Source organism: Bufo gargarizans, chromosome 9, assembly GCF_014858855.1.
Source record: "Bufo gargarizans isolate SCDJY-AF-19 chromosome 9, ASM1485885v1, whole genome shotgun sequence".
Lineage (NCBI taxonomy): Eukaryota > Metazoa > Chordata > Amphibia > Anura > Bufonidae > Bufo > Bufo gargarizans.
The window spans coordinates 82313226-82339225 of record NC_058088.1 but is presented as its reverse complement, the minus strand read 5'-3'; the positions used below and the strand labels follow the sequence as shown (position 1 = coordinate 82339225).

At 41.9% G+C, this 26000-nt stretch overlaps 1 protein-coding gene across 3 annotated transcripts in view; it reads right to left on the bottom strand.

Moving 5' to 3' along the window:
* AMOT (angiomotin) overlaps window positions 1-26000 on the bottom strand; it is a 58597-nt gene that overhangs the window by 13120 nt on the left and 19477 nt on the right. Inside the window, exons 2-6 of one of the 3 annotated variants that reach the window (XM_044306131.1) lie at window positions 19426-19536; window positions 18201-19068; window positions 12635-13076; window positions 11028-11172; window positions 8160-8252 (exon numbers count right to left, since the gene is read on the bottom strand). In XM_044306131.1, coding sequence (XP_044162066.1) covers window positions 8160-8252; window positions 11028-11172; window positions 12635-13076; window positions 18201-19030 — 1510 coding nt within the window. In that variant the 5' untranslated portion in view covers window positions 19031-19068; window positions 19426-19536. Of the gene's footprint in view, window positions 1-8159; window positions 8253-11027; window positions 11173-12634; window positions 13077-15471; window positions 16020-18200; window positions 19069-19425; window positions 19537-26000 lie in introns of those variants that run through there. The other 2 variants (XM_044306133.1, XM_044306134.1) reach the window with 2 other exon arrangements.

Genomic DNA, 26000 nt, shown 5'->3' with positions numbered 1-26000 from the left:
GACACTAGCGGATCGCTAGTGTCTGACAGCTAAATATGTGAAACCGAAGTGGTAGAAACCCTTTAAGTTAAACAGGCACTGCGATGATAAACAGGATAATTTTCTTATGTTTTTTTTTTTTTATAGCGGCTCCAAATGTTAGCTTAAAAGGGGTTGTCCAGGTTCAGAGCTGAAGCCGGACGTATCTCCCTCTTCCCCCACTCAGCCCCTCTGACATAAGCAGCGGAGTATTTCATGCTCTGATGCTCTCCCTTGCCCTGTGCTGAATCAAACAGGGCAAAGTTTTTTTTTCTGGAAATCAAATGACTTACCGGGCTCTCCATGGGTAAGCTAGGCGAAGGCTTCCTCCTATAGTGAGCCCAGTGACGTCACCAGCACTAATGGGCGGGATTTAGCCCTCCTTTAGCCTGTAAAATTTCTAGGGCAGCGCTAAAGCCCGTCCATTAATGCCGGTGACGTCACTGACAACACTGCTAGCCGGAGGCCTAAGCCTAGCAGTGTAAAAATGTAAACAAACAGCCCATGCCCTGAGCTATACATGAAATGCTCCAATGCTCATATCAGAGGGCCTGCCTGGGTGAAAACGCGGATGTCTGGGTTCAGCTCTGAACCCAGACAACCCCTTTAGGCTAGGTCTACACGACAACATGTGTTGCACGACAATTTTTATAATGATAGTCTATGGTGTCACAATGCGACATACTGCGACAGTCACTGAAAAATCCATCCACAGTCGCAGCATGTCGCAGTGCGACACCATAGAATATCATTATAAAAATTGTCGCGCGACATTTGGTTGTCGTGTAGACCTAACTTTAAAGTCTATAGGAATTATGAAAATCGGGTTTTATCCATAGTGGCATTTTTTGTTTGCCTGGGTATTTTTTTTTTTGTGATGTGTAAAAGCTACAACAGTTATTTGCTAGTAATGGATTAAACAAAAATTATGTTTGTAACATTAATTTTAGAAAATCTGTTGCTAAATTTAGGATTCTGTATAGAGATAGCGGGGATATTGTGGAATTTACTGGGAAAAGCAAGGACCTGGAAAACCCCAGTTTACAGAAGGAGGAACAAATACAATTTCCAACTAATTAAATGGTAACATATTAAAAGAGACTAGTGAAAGTCAGAGAGGAAAGAATTAAAACTAATCATGGTCCAGACATAATTATTTCATTAATTTCTGATGATATTGTGACAGAACAGGACTGGTGACATGACATTGCTAAACAGCAAGTGACTGGTAACAATAACTAATCAGAAGATCTGGGAAGAAGAGTCCCCGCAGCCATAACCACCCAGTCGCTGACCGACCAGTAATGCTGCATTCCTGAACCTAGGCCGTGGGAGGAAGGTGAATCAGGGCAAAGGTTTACACGTGAAGAAGACTAAGGCAAAGCCTGCCACTTGTAATGAGCTCTAGAAGACGCTTTCATCTACGTGCATCTACTGAAAGTATAACACTGAGGCAACTAATTGCTGTCTTTACTGGCTTATGTGAGAGGCCGTGAGAAACCTCAGTTAAAATCCCTCCACCTGCTGATATAAACATAAAGGGCAGTAAGAAACCAGAAAAAAAATAAAAAGGCATGCATTAAAGGGGCTATGTAATGTAACTCCATGACCAAGTACAAGTCACATTCTGTCAGAAATGCGTAGGCCTTTTTTTTTTACTGTTTTTTTATGGATGTTTTTAATAAATGATTTTTTTTTTATGGATTGCTGGAAAATAAACTCATTCATTGCTTCAACGTCATATGAAAGCCAGCTGATCATCAAGGAATCAGCTTCTCTAATCATTTCTTGGCATGAACCATGGCAGGGGAAATGTAAAATTGCATGTTGGGTATTCCAACAAATGGCCTAAATGAAGTCCATATGGCCTAATGTGGTATTTTAAAAAAGGGTGTTATCTTCATGATACAACCTCTTTAAAAGGAACAGAAAAGAAATGATGTAAGCACCTAGACTTTCTTTACTTTCTTAAGCTTTTTTACTTTTTTTGGGCCATCTCTGCACAGCATTTTTCCAGCCATTGTTGTAGCTCAGTGAACATGGAGATGATAAACAATGATCTGCCATAAGGATTTTCAAGCAGCGCTTGCGGGGCGGAAACGTGCCACACAGTGTGGCAAAACACCAGTTCATTTGCTAAGCAAACACAGGCGAAGCCCCATAAAAACCATGTGTGCTACCTGTACTTATCAACAAAAAAAAAACGTGGCAATTCTGGGCCATCTGCTTTGGATTTGCAGCGCCAAACCATGGCAACTGAGCGCAGGGCTGTATTACAGCAGTCAGTTCAGTTAATAAGTTGGAAACAGGAGAGACAGGTAACTGTAAGGATTTAAGCAAAGTTGAAAATGGCCAAATTGTGATGACTATATGACTGGGTCAGAGAATCTGCACAATGACAGTTCTTCTGACCTGTTCCTGGCATGTAGTGGTTATTACCTGCCAAAAGTTTTCAAGAAAGGACAACCAGTGAATTTACAACAGGGTCATAGACACCCAAGGTTTGCTGATGCTCATAGGATGTGTGCTATGATAGTACAAACTTCAGAAAAACAAACAAAAACATAAGGATAGGTCATCAATAGATGAGCGAAATTGTGTTTTCAAGTTTGGCAAGGTTCAGGTTATCTAAGAATTCCGTTGTGGATTCCGCTACCACGGACCATAACGTAACGGAATTCTTAGGTAAACCCGAACCTTGTACGCCGAACTTGAAAACACAAGTGCGCTCATCCCTATTCATCAATAGCTGATTGGTAGAAGTACCTCAATGTCTGATCGGCACTCCCTTCGACCAGCTGTTTGAACAGGAGGCGGCGCTCCTTGCCAGCGTTGCTTCCTCTGCCCATTGTCTCGGAAGTACCCTTTATTATGAGTACTCACTCGATTTACTTGAATAAACTTAGTACTTGTAATTACAGTACGCCCCAGTTGCAATGGAGATGATGCGTAGTATAATGAAAAGGGAGCAGCGCTCGCATGGAGCACTGCCTCCTCTTCAACAGCTGATAATTTGGGGGTCTGGGTGTCAGACCTCCGCCGATCAGAGCATTAATAAAACCCCTGAACAACCCCTTAAATGTTGGCTACATTAGAAAGGTGTCAGAACACACAGAGCATTGCAGCGTGCTGCATATGGAAGCCGTGTAGCCAAGTAGTACACGACATTAATGTTAGGGCTGACCGGTGTAATACTTCAATGTATCTAAATTTACATAGTAGAATGGTTAGGTCTTACAACATTTGTCCATAAATAATGTACTTTCTCTAGTTGAGGTTTTAATTACTATCATTTAGGTTAATTGGATAATGACTTGACTTGGTGAAAGTGGAACAACCATGACAAGGTTCCTGTTTGGTCAGGTTAAAGTAAAATTGGTTGCCCAGTAGGTAAGGCAATAACCTCCACATCTACCTCGGACTAAAGGCTATCTCCACATCTACAGTATCTCAGACTGTGGACCATCTCACACAAGCAAATTAGTGTTCTGGCACTTTATTTTTGCATGACAAACCAAACCATTTGCATTGGAACACTAAAGCATCCAGGAGACGTTTTTCAATATATGGGCTTGTCTAAAGGACTCTTTTTCATGCTGATTATCAGGGATAAACGTTTGTATGGACGATTGCCCATGATACCTGGCCCATGTAAAGGTGCCACCATTCATCTTGTGAAACCACTCCTGATATGGCACTCAAAATCATTGTGACAGAAGGAGGGGCAACACAAGTAGGCAGGGCCAGCAATACTGTAGTAAGGAACCAAATGCCGCCCCAACAGAGCCAACTGTGCAGCACAAAATACTGCCCCAGCAGAACCAAATACCACACGGTATCACAATATACAGCCCCAGCAGAATCGAATACCACAGTACAGCACAGAATACTGCCCCAGCAGAACCAAATATTACACTGCTTCACAAAATGCTGCCGTCCGCGCCACAGTATGAAGCTCCTACATAATTAATGCCGGGAGAATTAGATCTTTATGTACCCAGCTTGTGGCCATGAGGAGGCCTTGGGTGGCCCCTTGGGCATCTGCTCACTGGGAAATTTCCCTGTAGGGTCTAGGGCCAGTCCGCCCCTGTGTACTGTCCACTGATTACACGGATGGCTATTCATTTGAAAGCCCGCTATTTAATATTAGCTGCTGCAGTGATATATCCGATTACTGTACCACCATAACCTACTCCCACACCTTGAGCTACCTGGGATATTTGAGGAACTTTTACAAGACTTCAAGACAGGTTTTAAACTCTTTATAATAAATACCTGTCCATTCCTGAGTACTCAAAGGCAAACAAATATGGGTATTTAAAAAAAAAAGAAAAAAAGGCGACTCCCACAGAAATTAAGTTTTAAAAGAGAAATGAGGCAACTCCCACAGAAAATATGGTCTGGCTGGTTAACTCCCACAGAAAATATGTAAGCACCTCTAATTTCCTCATACAATTAGCCAGGCTTTAAAACCAGATTGTCTGCTTCACTATAGCTGGAAATTCTTTTAATTTTTCAAAAGCTTGGCTACATACATGGAACCACATAATGTCACCCCTCCCTCCGAAGGGTGGGAAAATGGAGATGAAAGACTCAGACTTCAAACACAAGGGATCCAGATGAAGCGAAGAAGAAAAATACAAATCAAACAGTGGATTCCGACATCAATACAAGCAATTCTCCAGCCCTTTGTTTCTACAAATTATTAGACACAATGACAAAAAAACTCATTTAATTTTAAGTAAAATCCCCTTCCCTATAGGCGACTACTAATCATTATCTACGCCTTTCATTTAACTTGGAAATAATCCGTTTTCAGGTTCAGCCCTATGTGTGGGGAAGGCTGTGCCATAGGGCTTTTTCACACATTTATTTGCATAGCATGAAGTAAAAAGAGCCCTTTAAAACAATCATATTGACCAGTAATGACCAATGCTGCCCCTAGTATGAATAACTTGTTAAAGACAGACAAGGCAATATTTCTCCTGTAGATCAGCATAAGGCCCCCTGCACACGAACGTGTGCACCCCATGGTCGTGCTGCGGCCCGCAAAATGCAGGCCGCAATTCACGAGCACAGTCCGTTGGGCAGCCGCAGCGGATCGCGGACCCATTCACTTTAATGGGTCCGCGATCCGGTCATTCCGCAAAAAGATAGGACATGTTCTATCTTTTTGCGGAAAGGAAGTACGGGATGAAATCCCACGGAAGCACTCCGTAGTGCTTCCGTAGGGTCCCGTTCCGTGCTTCCGTTCCGCACCATTCCGCATCTCCGAATTTGCGGACCCATTCTAGTGAATGGGTCTGCAGCCGTGATGCGGAATGCCCACGGAACGGCACCCGTGTATTGCGGATCCGCAAATGCGGTCCGCAATACGGCATTGGGAAGCACGCGTTGGTGTGCAGGGGGCCTAAGGTAAATTCCCAGTATTCATTAGACAAATGATAGATATTTCACTGCCATTACAAATGTACTGACACTGAACACAAAAATCGTGAACTACAATAAGAATGCAGTGTTGCTACATATATGCACCAAAATGGCCAGTAGAAGCGGGGGGGGGGGGGGGGGTGTAAATGGGAACTTAAAGTAGGCCCCAAAAAAAAAAAAACTAAGTGGCTCCATGTTGTAAGCGGGTCCAAATTGACAAAAGGCAGGGCAACAAAAGTAGGTGGTGTAAGCAATACCATAGTGCAAAATACCATCCCAGCAGAACCAAATACCACAACATACTGCCCCAAACGCTGTCCCTCTGGGGTGGCCATCAGTAGCTGCCATTTTCTGTTATCTTTGATAAAGATATGAAGCGGGGGGCTTAGGAGGTGAGATGAGGGCCACAGCAGTTACATTTAGGGGGGCATGTGTGGTCGCTGGTCAGGTACATAAATACCTGGTTCTCACAGCTTTAAGTACCACCGACAGCTTATCACGTACCCAGCGAGCTCATTACATGCAGTCAGACTGCATCCAGAAAGCAGCTGCATTTTAGTCTCCATATTACAGCTGCAACTCTTGTACCTGAGCTGAACGCTGATCACCAAGGAGTGTTATAAAGAGCTAAGCTTGATTTAGTTCATTTGCAGGAAGTTCCGGTACTGTAGCCATCATACACCTGCGACAATGCGACTGACATTTGAATTCAGCCTTATACTTACTCCCCGACTGTATAGATATAAAAACAAAGGTAATAAATAAAGGAATAGCGACGGATTTTTGAGTAATTTGAGCAAGCGGGCTATGAAATCAGGAAAGCAAAGGTCCTATGTCCAATTAGATCTTATGCAAAGCTGAAAATAGAGGAAAAAAGACACTGGGGTGTAACAACAGCGCATGATCACTGGGGCGACGGGCACAGAGCACAAGCATGCAGTTCATAAGGAGCCTTACCTGAAGAGGTTGCACTTCCCGGGCACAACACTGAAAGTAATTGCATCAGTGAGGAGGAAAACGGCAGTGGCCAGATCCAGGGGACGGTAGGTGACAGGTGATTATCTCTACCACTACTCTGTGGAAAGCACCTCTTCCTCCAGCTCTTTTCGTTTGAACTTCCCCAATTATAGGGCTTCTGGATTTCATAGAAGGAGGTACCCCACTATAAACCTGAGCAGAGACGCTAACAAGAACCGGCTGTCACTCTGGCTGACTCAGGTCATACATGGACTGTCATGTATCTGACTTGGCTCCATGTAAGGCTAAATTACATTAAATGAGCAGGCAGCCACATCGTCCCCACACAAAGCTGCCTGCCAGCCTCTTAGGAGCTGGATCAGCAGTAATCAAGTCTCACATTAAAACGGTCTTACTTGAGACAAACCCTGCAAATATTATATTTGCCAAATACATAAATTCCAAACCCCTATTATTATAATGATTGCCCTTTTAGCAGAGTAAGCAATGTGATAATAATATGCACGGCTGCAGCCAAGTCAACAGAATACACAGCCCGATGGCAGAACTCATCAAACTTCATGGTGTAAAAGTGGTCACGTGACAGGGTTCCCTGAAGCCCATACGCCGTTTATACACGTGTCAGGCTACTTTCACACTTGCGTTCAGAGCGGATCCGTCTGAGACGGATCCGCTCATATAATGCAGACGATGGATCCATTCAGAACGGATCCGTCTGCATTATATTTAAAAAAAATTCTAAGTGTGAAAGTAGCCTCAGACGGATCCGTCCAGACTTTACATTGAAAGTCAATAGGGGACGGATCCGTTTGAAAATTGCACCATATTGTGTCACCTTCAAACGGATCCGCCCCATTTGACTTCCATTGTAAGTCTGGACGGATCCGTTTGCCTCCGCACGGCCATGCGGACACCTGAACGCTGCAAGCAGTGTTCAGGTGTCCGCCTGCTGAGCAGAGCGGAGGCTGAACGGTGCCAGACTGAGGCATTCTGAGCGGATCCGCATCCACTCAGAATGCATTAGGGCTGGACGGATCCGCTCGGGGCCGCTTGTGAGAGCCTTCAAACGGAACTCACAAGCGGAGCCCCGAACGCAAATGTGAAAGTAGCCTTAAACGAATCGATTTATATGCTGCACAGATCTATAAGTACAGGAACACACACAAACATTCATTTCATTTGGTTTGCTCTTATGACACAAATTAGGCTACTTTCATACTCCATGGATCTGCACAGTCAGATCCGTTCAGATAATACAAACGTCTGCATCCGTTCTGAACGGATCCGTTTGTATTATCTTTAACATAGCCAAGACGGATCCGTCTTGAACACAATTGAAAGTCAATGGAGGACGGATCCGTTTTCGATTGTGTCATAGAAAACTGATGCATCCTCCATTGACTGTCATAGAAAACTAATCCGTCCCCATTGACTTCCATTGTGTGTAAGAACGGATCCGTTTAGCTCAGTTTCGTCAGACGAACACCAAAATGCTGCAAGCAGTGATTTGGTGTCCGCCTCCAAAGCGGAATGGAGACGGAACGGAGGCAAACGGATGCATTCTGAGCAGATCCTTTTCCATTCAGAATGCATTAGGGCAAAACTGATCCGTTATGGACCGCTTGTGAGAGCCCTGTACAGATCTCACAAACGGAAAGCCAAAACGCCAGTGTGAAAGTAGCCTTAACTTCAAGCACAGCATGGACAACAAATGATCACCGCAGGGGACTCACTCTGTGCTAGTAGTTGGGATATGGTCTTCCGGTTGTCCTCTGATCCCTCAATCTCCTTTGCTGCAAGTTGCTTATTAGCAGTTTCCATTCGTTCTTTAATACAGAAGAGTAAAAACAATACTTATTGACTCCAACATCAAGCAGTTTCACAAACTCACAGCAACAAGGACTAGATGTATATATGTAAACAGCAGCACATATAACTATACAAACACACTTTTACTTCCCTCAATATCTGCAAGATCAGCATTCATGATGAATTATAAAAAACATTATTACGACGCTATAACACATCCAGCAACAGCACCCTTTTTAAATACCAATTAATCTCTCGTAAGTAATTTAAAGATGATGGGTCCACTACATTTTACAGTCTAACTTCACATAAATCAATAGTATAAGTAAAGATAAGAAATGTTGTAACATATTTTATTCAAGAAAAATGCCTCTTTCTCCAGTTATCAGACTCTTATCCACCCCCTTCCTCCTTAAATGTTCACTTATTTTGAATTAACTGATCAAATCTATATCAAGAGAACAGACTGCTTTTCAGCTTCACTGAGAGATCAGGACAAGTCTATGACGAGGGGAGGGGAAGGAGGGAGTAGGAGACTAGCTGTTATGATGACTCTCATACAAATCATATGCAGAAGAAGAGATCTGTAGCACACCACTCAAAGCAACTGCAGCATGGACGACAGCAGTAATGAGCAGTGTAGCTGTAAATTCAACACTGGGATGAGACAGTAGAAGTCTCTGTGCCTCTCTCACTCTGCAGCTACCTCCTCCTCCTCTCTTCCTTCTCCATAAAAATCTATGGGCAGCATGGAATCTGATCTCTCAGTGAGGCCGAATGCACACGGCCGTTTTTCACGGCTGTGAGCGGTCCGTGGAACCGCGGCCTGGATTCCTGCTGAGAGCAGGAGCGCATGGCGTCATGGGTTGCTATGACGCCATGCGCTCCCTGCTGCCGCCACAGTACAGTAATACACTGTAGTCAGTATTGGGCAGCATAGTCAGTATTGGTCAGCATTTTTCATCAGTAAGTGTAAGCCAGAAACAAGGGTAGGTGTAAAATACAGACGAGGCACACATCCATTATACTTTCTCTTTGTAGGTTCCACTCCTGGTTTCAGCTTACAAAGACTGATGCAAATTACTAACCAAATACAGACCATGTAAAAGTGTCCAAACGGTCTTCTCTCTGCAGATGGATTTGATCAATTAATTCAGGGTGCTTGAACATTTAAGGAGGACGGGGTGGAAAGGAGCCCAATAAATGGAAAAAGAGGCACTTCTCTTTAATAATAGGATATATTACAAAGTTTATTAGCTTCGCTTGTACCAATTGCTTTTTGGAAATCTCTTCACACTTTAAAGAATCAGTCCACTTTGGGAAACTGAACATTGCACACAGTAACCATGAACATAAACTATAAGCATATGAAGGCATACAAGTCTTCTAGTAGACAAAAGAGGTAGACTTTACTGTTGCAGAATACCAGCTATCTGTTTCTTATTATGCTGCATGGTTTAAACGACCATTGAGCTTTATACGACTCAATAATTGGATACGCAGATTAAAAGGAGATGACTCTTTATAGTTGCAGGAGTCACAACTTAATGACAATAATGGAAAAATGTCTTGCTGAGGGACGGGCTTCTAATACTAGAAACACCCAAGCAATTTGAAGAGAATGTCTAAACTATAGCGTCATTTAAACAAATCCTCCCAATAACATCACTTCCGAAAAGCAAATCATTCAATTAACGGCATTCCCACAGCTTACATACAAGTACAGAGGATCTGCAGACCATCCGGCCTCAGCGGTCAACTGGAAGCACCGTAACTTTATACATCATTTCAGATTTTTTTATGGAATGTCCCGATTGCTTTGTTGTATTTGTTGCTATGCGAATTTAAAAGTGATGAGTATATTGTGGCACAGGGACATTATATAATATAGAGAAGCACAGCACACCCTGGACAACAGTATCTGGTTTCATGTATTCAGACTGATGAAGATAGCTGCCCAATGATGGTTTTCACAGATTTTCACTGGGAAAAACTGCATTTGTTTTTCCATGTAACCACAGGAACATCTAAGCTCCAGTAGTTAAAGGGGTTTTCCAAAATTTCGAAGAGTCCGTGAGGATCCGGCACCAGTGACCAGCTGTTTGAGAAGGCACCGGCGCTCGCAGTAGTGCTGTGGCCTTCTCTCCACTCACCAAGCACAGCGCCATACTTGGAATCACAGCTCAGCCCCATTTACTTCAATGGAGCTGAGCTGCGCCTAGGCCATGTGACCGATGAACATGACATCACATGGTCTACGCAAAGCTGCAAGCACTAATGTCTTCTCAAACAGCTGATTGGCGGGGATCCTGGGTGCGGGAACCACACTGATCAGATCCTGAAAAGCCCCTTTAAACTATGGAACGCCACACTAAAGCCTTATTCACACACACACAGAGATTTTTCAAGAATTATACAACTACACCAAAACAGCACTGTGTGACTGAAGCCTATGGTTCATTAAAATAAACAGTTATTTAAGATAAAGAATACAAAAGTACTCATTTGGGTGCAAACACACATGCAGTTTTTGATTCAGTTTTCTTTTTTAATCCAAAGCTAGAAGTGGATCCAACAGAAAGGAGAAGAACAAGTCTTTGCTATATATTTCCCATTCTTTTGCATGTTTATAAGCATCAAAACAGCACCAAAAACTGGATGTGTGATTCCAGCGCAATGGAGACAGAGATAATTCATAACAAGATCATCTGTTCAAAAATCAAGGTCTGAATTTTAGGGTGCAGTTTACTATGCTGGCGCCATTAAAACATTTTCGCGCAGCTGTAGATTACCTCTGAGGTCCCTGTTAAAGTCGTGAATCCTTCGGATCTCTCCCTCCAGTTTTGTTCTCATAGCTTTCTCCAAAGTCTCTCTCTTGGAAGAAGATTTTACAAGATTTTCATATGCTTCAGAGACTCGCTGGATTTCCATCTCCATCTAAAATGTGCCAAGACAACGTCATGAGGAGCATGGCCAACTATACACTCCCTCTGTAATGACACACTGCACCTGTTTCCTCCCCTCCCAAAAGTGGAGATATCTAACTTAGGCCTCATGCACACGACCGTTGTTGTGTTCCGTTCCGCAAAATGGGGTTCCGTGATCCATTTTTGTTTCCGTGTGTCTTCCTTTATTATTGGAGGACCACCAGACATAAAGGCATCTGCATTTTCAACGGCTCTATAGAAATGAGTGGGTCCGCACCTGAAACCCTAAAATTGGCGGAACGGACGCGGAAGCAAACAACGGTCGTGTGCATGAGCCCTTATACTGATATAAAAGAGAATAAGCATCTGTTCAATAAAATGCTGAAACTTACAGCACGTTTAAAAGTAATCAAAGCCACACATAGATAAATACAAAAATGACATCTTTATTAATCAATACAACAATGAATAAAAAAATGCAGGGAATGTTGAATAGTGGAATAAACAGGCAAACCCCAAAACAGAGGTAATATGTGGTAATAAATATTTCATAGGTATCTAACCATAACTTGAGACATATTGTATCACCAGTTAATCCAACACAAAAAATACTGATCAATGAGATAAAATATAGTAGCAGTTGTGTAGGGATACCAGGTATTGATAGTGGGGTGACAATGAACATAAATCATCTACCCCATAAATGGATCATCCCTTATCCCAGGAAAATTTTTCCTCTGCAACTCAATGGGAACAGAAAAATTCACAGTGCGCACTGGAAGAAGCGCACTTTGCGAAACGTACGTCGGGCTTTCGGTTCTTCCCAAACTGGTTGGTATTTATTATTACAGGTATATTACAGGTATTTTGTATTTATGCTCAGGGTGTGGTTGGTTGTTGGCTGTGTTGGGTGTTGGCCATGCCACCACATATACCCTGCTATACCCAGTTTTTCACACAGTGAATTTTGCTGTTCACGTTGAGTTGCAGAGGGAAATGTTTCCTGGGATAAGGGATGATCCATTTATGGGGTAGATGATTTATGTTCATTGTCACCCTACTATCAATACCTGGTATCCCTACACTACTGGTACTGCATTTTATCTCATTGACCAGTATTGGATTAACTGGTGATACAATATGTCTCAAGTTATGGTTAGATACCTATGAAATATTTATTACCACATATTACCTCTGCTGTGGGGTTTGCCTGTTTATTCCACTATTCAACATTCCCTGCATTTTTTTTATTCATTGTTGTATTGATTAATAAAATATGTCATTTTTGTATTTATCTATGTGTGGCTTTGATTACTTTTAGGTTTTCTGATATGATGCCACACGTTTTGTTATATTGTGTATCTATTGATAACTTTCAGCACATTGTAAGATTTTTTTTTTTAAAGCATAAAAGATGGGGAAACAATTGAACCAATATCACAATATAAAAAAAAACTGTGCCGCATAATTACTTTTTGAAATCTTGCCACTTTGTCATAGCATCCTTCCAGCTCCTGGCGTAGAGACCTGTTCTCTTCCGACAGAACAGCCACCATCTGCTGTGCCCGGGAAACAATGGCAAATGGGTCGCCCTGCATCTGGGAATAAGGGGAGGGTAAAGAGGGAGGTCTTGCATGGTCCATTTGTGGTGGTTGCTGCTGATGACCAAGGTATGTCTGAGACATGCGGTAAAAGTCTCCATGGTGAAACTGACTGGACATTTGATGAGGCCGTGGTGTCCCAGAGAAGAATTCCCCATGGCTTGGGGAGGGAAGCTGTTGTTGAGATGGTGACATGCCTGATGGTGGAGGGGACTGTATGAGGCTCATAGATCCCAAGGATGTAAGGGAAGAGGTGGGACTGTGGTAGTGTGGAGATCTCTGCTGAAAATGTTGTTGCACATCGTGATTTTGCCTGTGGAATAAAAAAAATAATATATATATATATATGTATAAATAATTTTAATATTTTCCTAAAACATGACACCACCCATATACCCTATTATCAAGTAGCTCTTGCATTACATTGACAGCCAGCAGCTGATTTCAGTCTGGAGTTGTCAGGAGCTGATCACCTCGGCAGCCACATTTTGAAAATATGCCATGAAGAAAAATGTGCCACCTTTTCCAAAATCCAAAATCTAACCCTAGGAAGAAAACTAGTAACATACCCTACCCATCATCCGCATCCAACTGAGGGAGAGGCATAGCTATTGACCAAGTGGCCATTTCAGAGCATGTATTTGACAGAAATATACGGTAAGAAATATAGTCCAGGATGGAATAAAAACTGTAAAAGAGTAGCTGAGCTGTAAAGACTTTTGTCATGGATCATTTGATCTAGTACTGTTCACACTACACCTCCTCTGTAACAGCATTGAGATTTCCATGCAATATGTTGCATGATGCTAATGATACTTACAATGGAAAAAGTGGACACAAAATAAAGGATGACAATTCTCTCATGTAACTCATGCTACAAATGACTGCTACATGCAAGGGGTGTAAAAGGGGTTGCACTGCAGAAAGGATGGGGGTCCAAAGCTGGGGACTCATACGGTATATGATGTTCATATTGCCTAAAACAGGCATAGAAAAATAGGTAGTCTTTATGAGACAACCCACTTAAAATACTACATTGTAATATACAGACACAGAACTGATTTTGAAAAGCATGTTTAAAAAATCAGTGCAGAATCCACATGTTTTTTAGCGCGAAAAAACAGAGTTTGTGCGATTTTTTTATGCTTTTTCTTTTAACCAATGTGTTAAAAAATACCACTTCAATACAAAGCTGCATTTTCAGCTTGAGGTTTTTGATGCAGATCTAGGCAAAGAAAAAACACGCAGAAAATGCACAAAAGAGAACATGGACTTACATGGAGCTGTTTTTTTAAGCTTCCCATTCATTTACACCGTAAAAAAAACAAAAAACAAAAACAAATGCTGCTTCCCATTGAGATGAATGGGAAGCTGTTTTGAGGCAGAAACGCACCAAAAACAGCGCCAAAAAACTCAGTGTGAACTGGTTGAACTGCCCTAATAAGTGTTAGGGTATGTTTACCAAATCCAACGTGTGTTTTACAAGAGGATCTGCAGCATACATTCGAGGCTAAGGCTCCATGCACGCAGCCGTAAGTGTTTTGCGGTCTGCAAATCGGGCATTCGCAAAACACAGATCCTGGCTCTGAGTTAACTCCCCCTTGTCTAGAGAGAAGCCCTATTTTTGTCTGCAAAATGGACAAAAATAGGACATTAGGACAGCGAAAAACACAGATCGGATGCGGATTGAAGCTGCGGCCGTGTGCATGAGGCCTAACAGTGATTTCTGCTGTGGATGTGTAGCGGATGTGCTGGGTCAAGGATCTTCCCTTTCAGTGGGGCTAATGCAGAACATTTCTGTGTGGAATCTAGAAGTAGAATAAACATGCTGAGTCTTGATGTTAGGAGATTTGATAAAGATTTAAGGGCCCTTTACACAGGCCAAGAATTCAAAAGAGCATCACCAACGAGCATTCGTAGAACTAAATCATCAAATCTGGATTGTGTGAATGGACCCTTACAAGCACATCTGTAAATAAACTCAAAGATATGTCTGCAGCTAAATGTTTACTACGGTAGCTGATCAAGCACAATTCTTCATACAGTATTTTACTGCACATCCACAAGGCGCTTTAGTGCAAAACATAAATCACATCTACACCTGACAATGACAAAATACATGCGCCATGCTACAGTGCAAAGCTTGCTTATAATTCCTATTGGGAAAAGATGCGTAAATATCAAAGCAGGAGAAAACTACAAAAAATAAGACAAAGTGAGTTCTGACTAAGTAGGGGACATATATTACCCGTATAGGCCAGAAAACTGGTACCCAAAAGTGCCATACCTGCGCAAAATATTGTGACCTTTTCAGGGTTGGGAGCCCTGATCCCCACTTTTGAAAAAAAGTGGGTGAAGTGGGGAGCAGGAGGTGCATTAGTTAAGCTCTACGGCATAGATTATGCCATAGATTATAGCGGAAATGTACACCAGCTCCCTTGCTGGTATAGATTTTCTTTTTGCTGCACAGAACTGAAGAGATGCGCCTCTTAAAAAACTGTGGCACATCTGATGCCAGCGGGGGACAGGTTAAGACGTAACATGCCGGTCTTACTAAATGTCCCCCAAAAGTTCACTGTAGATTTTAGAGGCCAAATAGATCAGGTCATAGTCCAATTTCAATAGACAACAATCCAAAATGCTAAAACAAAAAAAACAAAAATAGAACAACAATCAAACATCTAGAAATGAATAAAGAAGTAACATACATAAACTCTTACAAGTTATTCAGCTTTCTCCAAGTTATTTGGTGCTCCCTTCCTTCTTCATCCTCTAGAAATCCCATGTCATTTTTCAGCACCAAATCCCAAAGTATATTCCAACTTCCATGTAATGTTGAGGCAATGTTCCCGACAAAAGGTATATTGGCTTTTTAATGCAAAGACTTAAGATGAGACTTGTAAATTTTGGTCTCCGCAGTAGCAAATCGAAAACTCCTGAAGGCAGGGAGCCTTGTGATGTTCTGTGCGACTGAAGTTGTTGGGACCAGTCAGGATCAGAGCTTCTGCCCACATCCAGAAGGTGGATCCACACGTGTGTCATTAATTGGAATGTAGGTCACGTCCCTCATACTCTCTATTCAGAGCCATAATTTATCAGCTATCAAGAATGTACAGGACTGGTTTCCCTACCTCATTTCACTACCTCCTTCTTCAGACGCATGCTTATTAAGGGATTATGTTCTTGTACAAACTATTTCATTGGCTATGACAGTATGGTGTCACATCTGAATAGAAAAACTGGACGTGGATACAAAATGATGGGTAAACTGTTAAACTCACATTAAAGGCCAGGTCAAAATGCAAATGATAATTTTGGTGAATCTATGGCAAAATCTGCTGTGTAACATTGCGATTTTAATGCAGATTTTAATATGGACTTGCTGAGGATTTTACCCAAATGGTGACTTCCACACTGGAAATCCTCCACATTTCAGCAGCAGTATGAGCATGCTGTGAATTTATGTGCTCTGACTTCCGTACAGAATTTTCTAGTACATGTGGATGGGGTTCTGTACTGTACTAAAAATGGTTTCATATTGCTCCCATAACTGGTGAAGCCGGTAGCATGGCATGTGACTGCTAAGGTGACTGAGAACCCTACAACCATAGAAACCTTCATCAACACAGCTGCCTCCCTCCACAGGTTACCTCTATTTTCTAAGATTATCTATCTCTGGTATAAATTAAAGGGGTTGTCTGAGACAAGCCCTGCAATAGCCTAAATAATCATGTTATGCAGCGTCGTTCCCTGTGGTGCTAGTCCGGTCCTCCTGCCACTGCTTGTAGCGAAGACGTGACATATATGGCATGTGACCACTGCAGCCAAACACTGTCTTCAGTGGTCCGCCGCTAAGGACAGTGATAGGCTGCAGTCGTGACATTCTCTACTTCTGCACATCACGGTATATTTCACCAACACCAAGATGTGCACGATGACATGCAAGTATATGAAACGTCACTGCTGAAGCCAATCACGGTCCTCACAGTTCAATCACTGATTGCAGTGATTGCCTGCAGCGGTCATATGCCATGCACTGGCACATCCCCAACACAGTTTGAAGGAGAACAGGACCAGCACCGCAGAGAGTGGCACTTCAGAAACAGGTACAAGATGATTATTTTTTTTTGTTTTAGGCTACTGCAGGACTTGTCCGACAGTTTTAATTATGTCAGAAAATCCTTTCAAAAATCACACTCATCAAGAGTCTAGCTCAGGGATCAGTAACCTTAAGAAACTCCAGCTGCTGTGAAACTACAACTCCCAGCATGCACACTTGCTCAGCTGTTCTTGTAATTCTCATAGAAATGAAAAGAGGATTCTGTGAAACAGCCACAACCCCGCATGGGAGCTGTAATGACTCTTTCCTGTTGTCACTTGAACCACGGTAATTATATGTTTAGGCTTTTTTTTTTTAAGCTCACCTGACAAAGAGGAATGGTTCATTGGAAAGGAGTGTTGCTTAAATGCCAAACTGCGCTCCAAAACTGTGACAACATTTTGCTGTAAAATTTTGCCGCAACGTAAGCTAATCAATGCATGGTCTAAAGTTAAGGTGTCCATACAACTTCCATAGCTGTCAACTGAACACTCTTCTATACACCTTCCATAGCTGTCAACTGAACTTTTCTGGCAGTGGCTCTTCTCCTCAACACACCCAATCATTCTTACCCCTTACTTCATTTGTCATGGTGAATCGGGAGATCTATATACATTAGACTGTGGGCCGGCCATGGCGAAAACGCTGGATTAAGCTGAAAATATTGTAATGTGTACGTGGGCCTTTAGGCAAATGTGTTTAACGTGTCTAGTGAGACGCATCAAATTTATCATACAGCTTGAGTCACTGTCCTTAATGTGACACATTTTTTGACTGCCGGTCTAGGTGTACACTGTCTAAATATCAGACGAGAGTAAATCTGCCCTATTGAGTTAAAGCGCTCACTATCTCCAATATGTCTCCAGATTTAAATGCAGAGTGCTCACATATTATCAACTTTTCCGCCAGCAACACTCAAATTGGCACCATGTTTCCCTGGACTGGTGGGGGGATCGCATTGGTCTGAACCCCCACTACAATACATTTATGTAACATCTTCAATCAAAATGACATAAGTGTCTCAGAGTTCATTCTAAAACTATTTCAATACTTGCAGTAGAGACTTGTATAGTTACATAGTTGGTGTGGCTGAAAAGAAAGACACAAAGTCCATCAAGTTCTACCAAGGGATGGGTAGGAATTTAAATTTTAGGAAAGGGGAGTGAGGCCCAGACTTCTACACATTTTCATAAGAATTAGTGTCATTTCATTTTAAGACTTCATCTATTGTATGTTACTGCTTTGTTTGTTTTTCACGTGTTAGGCTCATGAAACCGTTCTCATGGATTACACAAGAAAAGTTATGTAAGGTTGAGTAGAGGAAAAAAATAAGCATACCTTGATGAGCCATACTCTGGCGGAGGCTGGTAACGGACCATTGGACCATCTGAACGATTTTGATGACTGCCTCTAGGGTCCCCGTAATAATGCCCCATCTCCTTGGATTTTCCTTGAGTTGGTAGAGTGGAAATATTTTTAAAAGGGTAATCAGGAGGAGGACCCCTGTGTTCCATCTTTTGTCCACTAATGTGAGATGGATTCTTGAATACTTCATTTGATCCAGTGGTTTTATAGAAATCTCCTGGCTGTGGGGAGAGAGGGGCACTGGTAACAGGGGCATGGGCCTTTACACCACTAGTAGCTAGTGAAAGTTGCATGAGTCGTTCACTAAGGGACCGTACATGGCCCTGCTTTAGGTCCTTTAGGCCATCGTCCTGATGAACTCTAGCTGTGTTAACCCTCTGAACTGTGGGGCGCCCTTCTGTCCTCATTTTCTGATTAGTCACACCAGTTACATAAAAAGCAGCGCCAACACTAGTATGAGGTTGTCCACGAAAGTACTGAGACTGCACCTTGGCCTCTTCATAAGTCGGGAGCTCTTCACTGTTCTGAGCTCTCAACGGTATCTGCTTCTCCATCATATTCTCCACCTGGATCTCCTGCCCTTGTGGCTCCTGGCGGGCAGCATGTGGAACTAACTGGGAGTCTTGAGGATTCAGTCCCTCGTTCTGAGATACCTGACCACCACCAAAGGGGGGCACGTTCCCTGTAGCTTGTTGATGCAAGGCCAGCAGGTTACGGTTGTCATTAGGATTCCCGTAACGTAGCTGCTCCTGCAGCAGTCTCTGCAACACTGTGGTGGCTGCTTGTTCTTCTGAAGTCCTCATCTCCAATAGCGTCTCCTCAAAACTGGAATCTAAGGGACCTGCGACAGCAGTAAGTGTGCATTAATCCTTTAAATCACACCACATAAATAGACTTTAAAGTCTAATCCAACCAAACACAAAATTGGTATTATAACATGCTTTATCATTGCAAGGAGCCTTTGCCACATCAGCTATAGGCTCTTCTAGATTCTCACAAAAAGTAAACAAATACAATGTAAATGACTACTATCTAAAATCCAATCCGTTTTCATTCTTAGGAAGGATATAACCACATTTTAACTAACCTGGGCGTTTTTTAAAAGGATATATTATAAATTACATTACTTATAATATGCTCAACAAATGAGAGCAGAATTAGGCCAAACAAACCTCATTTTTCAAGAAAATTATTTTACCTATTTCTGTATGGTGAGAGTTGCTGCCCACCAACGCTGTGAAGTTATCCTGCTCATGAGGAGGTCTGTGAACTTAGGAGGAATGGTCTTCTGTCTGCTGCCGTCTTCAGTCTGAAAACATATTTAAAAAGTGATATTAGACATTAGCCAACAAAATGAAAGAATGTCTCAAGTGACAAATATAACCCAAATATCAGCATATGGGCTTAATAAAACAGCAGTAATACCAAGCAGACTGAGTCTGGGTTCACATGGCTTTTTCGATTTCCATTCTTCTGATCTGTCTGATTTTCTGAAGGATCAGGAGAACAGAAAATTAAACGGTCATGTGAACACAGTCTTAAAGGCAAAATAGAAAATGTTATATCACAAACGCTACCTCTAGCTGTGGAGGTGACACAAGACTGTGGGGATGTGCAATGCTTGCCCTGCAAAAATGCAGCAAATTTACACTTTGTAGTTTGTGAGTAATGTTGTAGTAAGCCAATATTTTGCAGAGACGTCTGCAGCAAAGATACAGGAACATGAAATTTGTCCAAAGTTATCACTGGGTCAATTTAGCAATTTTATATAACAACTAGAACTGGAATTTGCAATAGTAAAAGTTAAAGAACTGTAGTCCTCCTAGAACATACAATGCTTTGACCACTCAGAACCACTACATGGCTCCATATTTAAGCAGGAACTATTGGACTACAGTTACCATTACAAAGTTCTCTTCAGTTGTTAATGTTAATGTAAATACACATTATCACCCAAATGATGGCAGCATTTCTAGAGAACAGACACCTACAACTGGGTGGATCGTAAAACTAATACAACAGCAAACACCCAGTCCACATTCTTTGTAGATGACAAGCTAGAAGGCTGTAAGGAAGTGACAGACAGGTGAGGAAAAAGACAGCAAGACCTTCAAGCAGGTAAAATGGCTAATTACAAAGATAACGCACATGTCCTGCCGAACAAAACAAGTCACACCAAAGATTCTAACATCTATAAAGCAAAAAGTTCCACTTTTCCATTACCTATTAACCCCTATGGCCATACACTGTACAAATAAAAAGGAGGAAGTAGTCGGCTACCACCAGGTCTGTCCATCATTAATCTAATAAATCTATACATTAGTGCATAAGAACACCCAACCATACAAAAACACCAAAAATGCTGGACCCAAAACAGAGCACTCTTGTCTTGTTACTCCATCCATATCCGGATTTATAGTGTGGCGCATGGGGACACTTCCATGCCACAAATATCATCAATTGTCATCACCCAATCGGCCAAAGTGCTCTGCATATTGGTCACTCCATCTAGCTAAATTATTGATGGCCACAAATATAGACCCATGACATGTATCCTTGTGATCAGGCTACTGACAATGGGTAAGACATTCTGCACTAATTCGGTTTCAACCTATCACCAAAAGTCCTAACAGCATGAAGCAGGGTCATAGACATCTACAGCAAGATAGATTCCTGGCATCTATGCGTACGTTAACTTGGATTTTTGGCTGGCCCAGTCTATGCTACTATTTAGAGATATAGTTATAGCCATCTGTATTGTCCTGCCCTTCTGTCCAGATGGATTCAATCATAGTCATCATTAATTTTGTTAATGCTGATTATGAATTGGATTAAATCATGCGGCTGTTCATCACTCATCATGCATGTTCCTATTAAGAACTGATCAGTAGGTTACAGTCATGCGTCTAATAATGAATGCAATGTTTGGAATGAATGAATTGGTATTGGTCCATTTTTGGAATTTGGTACTTTTTCAATACACATTAATAACACTATGAATTTTCTTGCATTTCTCGGACTGAAATGCTCTATTTAGATCCAATAGTTTTCGATGTTTTTGCCATATACTGTGTGAAGAAGATACCTGAAGAATCAAATTAAATTTGAGCATGTTTTATATAAGCTTTCTAATAATACAGTATTGCCACTGAAAGGAGTCATGTTCATATGGGCCCACATTGCTGGGAAAAATTATGTTTTAATATATGCAAATAAGCCTCTAGGAGCAACAGGGGCGTTACCATTACTCCTAGAGGCTCTGCTCTTTGCAATTGCTGCTGCCCATTTTGACTGACAGGGCCAGGCAGTGGAAACGTCATTACACCTAGTCCTGTCAATCAAGTCTATCAAGTGCAGAGGGCATGGTAGTTGCAAGCCTCTAGGTGTAATGACAACGCCCCCGTTGCTCCTAGAGGCTCATCTGCATATATTAAAGCATCATTTTCTCAGCAATGAAGGCACATATGAACATGGGACCAACACAGATGTCTTCAGCTGCCAAGTGCACATGTAACAGGTCAGCCAGTGTCATAGGTACAAATCTGCTGACAGATGCCCTTTAAGAAGTCCTGAATGAATAGAAAAGCCTGCCCTGATCTATATGACAAGCGGGACAAAATTCTGGAGATTTGTAAATATTAATGTATTCGATAAGGATTGCCTTTGAAGTGCACTATTCAGTTTGCTGTTCGTGAACAGATCTACGGGTCCTGACACTAAATTACAATTTGAGGGCACAAATGGGATAATTTCAAAGCAACACCTTGCTATTGCTTTTACTCTGATTACACAAGAAAATAGCAAAAACACCACCAGGTTTAACCTCTCACCTCCCTGTCTCACAAGACAAGGTGCATTGTTTAACAGCATGTGACCCCCACTTACCTCCCAACACAAACACCATCAGGCACAGATACGGCGATATTTTACATTTTGGCAGGATATTACAAACAATATGTACATACGTCTTCACTCTAGTCCCCCCCCCCCCCCCCCCCCACCAACCAGAATTTTCTTTTTTCTGGACAATTTATCCCAAAATCACAGGCAGCCAACATTTTTTACAGACAAATTGGAGAACCATTATGAATGATAATGATTATAAGTCATACAGGTCTAAAGCTCAATATACTGATAACACCTCATTAAAAAGTTGCCTATTTTTACGGACTGTCCAGAAGTTTCTGAACAGTTGCCAACCCTGCCTGCCGAAAACAATGGACAGTCCATTTTCTGAGACTCAGTGGATGCCTGGAGCCATCTAATAATTGTAATATTCTACTACAATGACCAACTGGTATTTTCATCTTTCGTCCATTTTCCCACAGATGAGTAGCAAACACACAACCAGTACAAGAATGGTTATACATAGATATCGAGCCAGTAATCTCTATGATGTATAACAAGGCAGAATGTTGTGGAATGAAGAGCTAGTCAGACCACTGCAGATGTCATTGTCACTTTGTAGCCAAGAAAAAAGAAATTGCATAGAAAAGAACATCCTGGGATTTCTAGAAGCTTCTGACCCGAGGCCTAAGGAGTATGAATAAGGATCAAACATCGAGATGAAGAGTAGTGTGGTCGTATCCTTTGAGAAGGGGCAGAAAAAAGCAAATGCTCTAAAATACCAGTCTTATATGAAAGCTAGTAATAATCAATTGCTTCATCCAGTTCCACCAATGATATCATTTTCTACTACACGTCCAGGCCTGCACTATATATATGCAGCTCTGCACCTGTTAGGGAGTAATTAAGGCAGCCTAAACCTAACTAGAAATGTACGGTTGCAACATATCTGAGCTTACTACGACAGATAACATCATTTCCTCATCACAAAGGTTATTGCGAGGCAATCTCCACTATCCTAGTGATCAGATAAGTGAAATAAAGAGACTTCATTTGCCTACTGAGACTCATCATAATGACCATTCTGCTGATACTGACGCTAGGGAGCTAAAGGGGTATTGCCATCACAGACAATGGGGGTATATCGCTAGGATCTGCACCTACACAGAGGTGGGACTCGCACCTACACAGAAAACGGAGCGGGGGAAAGATGGTGGAGGATGCAATATGCATGCGCAGCCGCCCTCCATCCATTTCTATGGGGCCACCGAAAATAGCCGAGCGCTATTTCCTTTGGCCGCAAAGAAATGAATGGGAGCGGTGTCCACACAAGCATGGTACGCTCCCATTCACTTGAATGGGGAGAGCGATTGGCGGTGGTCGGACCCCGGGAAACCTGGGGTCCTCCAGCCACCTCTATTCCCACTCCGTTCTCGGCGCAGGTGCTGGTCCTAGAGGTGGGACCCACACCTATAAGACAATGAGGGCATATTCTAGCGATATGTCCCCATTGTCTCAGATGGGAATATCCCTTTAAGGCTGTATTATACCGACAGATTATCTGACTAATATCTGTCCAATGAGATCAATAGTTGGTGTGTCTAACAAAAGGTGTGTAAGTGGCCATCTGTCAGAAAATATGTCAGATAATCTGCTGGTGTAATACAGCCCTTACTGAGCACTACGTACTAAGGCCTCATGCACATTATCGTGTCAGTATTCCAGTCCGCATACCATAGAAATGATTAGGTCCATGTGCAATCTGCCAAAAAAAATAAAAAATGCAGATCAGGTACAAAAACAAAAAAACTTCAAAATCCCTGAGGGAACAATAATAGGAATAGAAAACATTTCTGAAAGACTGTACATCGTCTATACTAACGTTCCTCTGCAGACACAAAATGCTCCACAGGAGAAAAAAGAAGAAAAAAAAGCTGCCGGAAATCAAACCAGATTGTGAACTTTCTTCCACAATGACTGTGAGGAATTAATGGCAGCTATTAACTCGTTATTACAGTGCCCCGTTTTTATCTGTCATACCTGTAATCGCTGGTGAGTAAAGACGACTTTACATTTCTGCATTCTGCTGGCATTCTCCCTACATTTAATCTACATACAGAAAATGCCAAAAAGGTTGGATCAAAGAACTATCATTTTATTTCAAACAACATATCTGCTTTGTGGATGAAAGTTTTTTTTTGTGTCTTGGCAAGTCACAAAGTAGGTCACACTGATGCTTTCTGGGTAGGGGTTTGACTGCCGATACCACCATGATCCTGAGATTGAAGGGGCAGCAGTGCTAGGGTGGCTAGGAGCACCCAGGTGCTGGCTAAATTTAAAATGCCACCCTTTTCTGAGACGGGAAAGCCCCTTTTAAAAGTGACATTTTCCTTGGACATGGGGTCAATGGTAAGTCTCAAGTAAGTCTAAGGTTTGAAAGAACACTGGAGATGCAGAAATTAATATAGAATTTGTCCTCACTTTAGGATCTGAATCAAAACTATAAAATATACACATAAAAAAAAAAAACATCTTTGCATCAGTAACCAGAATGCAGTGCCGGATCGATCACATGACAGACACTGGTAGCGACAAACGATCCCAACTGACGTATAAAGAGATCTATTGGTTTGGCTGTGGTGTCTGTCATTTTGCCAAGAAAAATAGGTCTACATGCAGCAATATTCTTCCTGTGATAAAGATTACTCATCTTCTGGACAACCGCAAAACTTTAGAAAACAGAGACTGAGGCTTCATGTACAGGACCATATCAGTTTTGCGGACCACAAGTCGCAGATCCGCAAAATATAAATGCATTCTGAGTGCCACTTTTTAGTCTTTTGTAGGCCCATTGAAATCAATGAAACCGTGGTCAACATTTTGTGGTCATATTCTGTGTTTTTGCATGAAGAGTTAAGCAAGTTGAAGATGAAATGATCTCCAAAAGGCATAAGGATTGTATGGATTTTTTGCTACTGTCGTGTCGCAGTCGCATGTCGCAGTGCGACACCATAGACTATAATTATAAAAATTGTCGCGCAACACATGTTGTAGTGCAGCCCTAGCCTAAAGTTAAAGATGAAAGACACTTTTCCACATTTTAAGCAGTATTATTGTATTATTTTTGTGAAAAAAGGAAAGGAGTACCTTGCAAAAGTATGAGAACCTAAAGAGATTTGAGAGCTCAGACTAGAGATATGAGACTTTAAATAGCCTGTTAGGGTTAAGGCTGGTTCACAATCATCGTTAGGGAAGGCCAGGTGATGCAAATTTCAAAGCTTTATAAGTACCTAGACTCCATTAACCTTGTCTAAAAAAATAGCTGCCATGGGTTCTTCTAGGCAGCTGTCTAACACTCTAAAAATGAAAATGTTGAGGCCCACAAAGCAGAAGAAGGCTATGGGAAGATAGCAAAGCGTTTTCAGGTTGCCATTTCCTCAGTTCGAATTGTAATAAAAAAAAATGGCAGTTAAAAGAAACAGTGGAGATCAAGAGAAGGTCTGGAAGATCAAGAAAGACCAAGACAGCTGCTCATAGAGTTGCTAGACAGGCAAATCAGAACCCCCGCTTGGCTGCAAAAGACCTTCAGGAAGATTTATCAGACCTTGGAGTTGTGGTGCATTGTTCTACTGTTCAGCAACACCTGCACAAATATGGTCTTCATAGAAGAGTCATCACAAGAAAACTTCTCCTGCGTTCTCACCTTAAAATTCTGAGTCAGAAGTTTGCAAAAGAACAGCTAAACTAGCCTGATGCATTTTGGAAACAAGTTCTTTGTACCAGTTAGGTTAAAATAGAACTCGCTGGCCACAATAAACAAAGGTATGTTCAGAGAAAAAAAAAAGGCACAGAATGAAAAAGATCACCTCTCTAACCATTAAGCATGGGAGTGGATCAATCATGCTTTGGGGTTGTGTTACAGCCAAA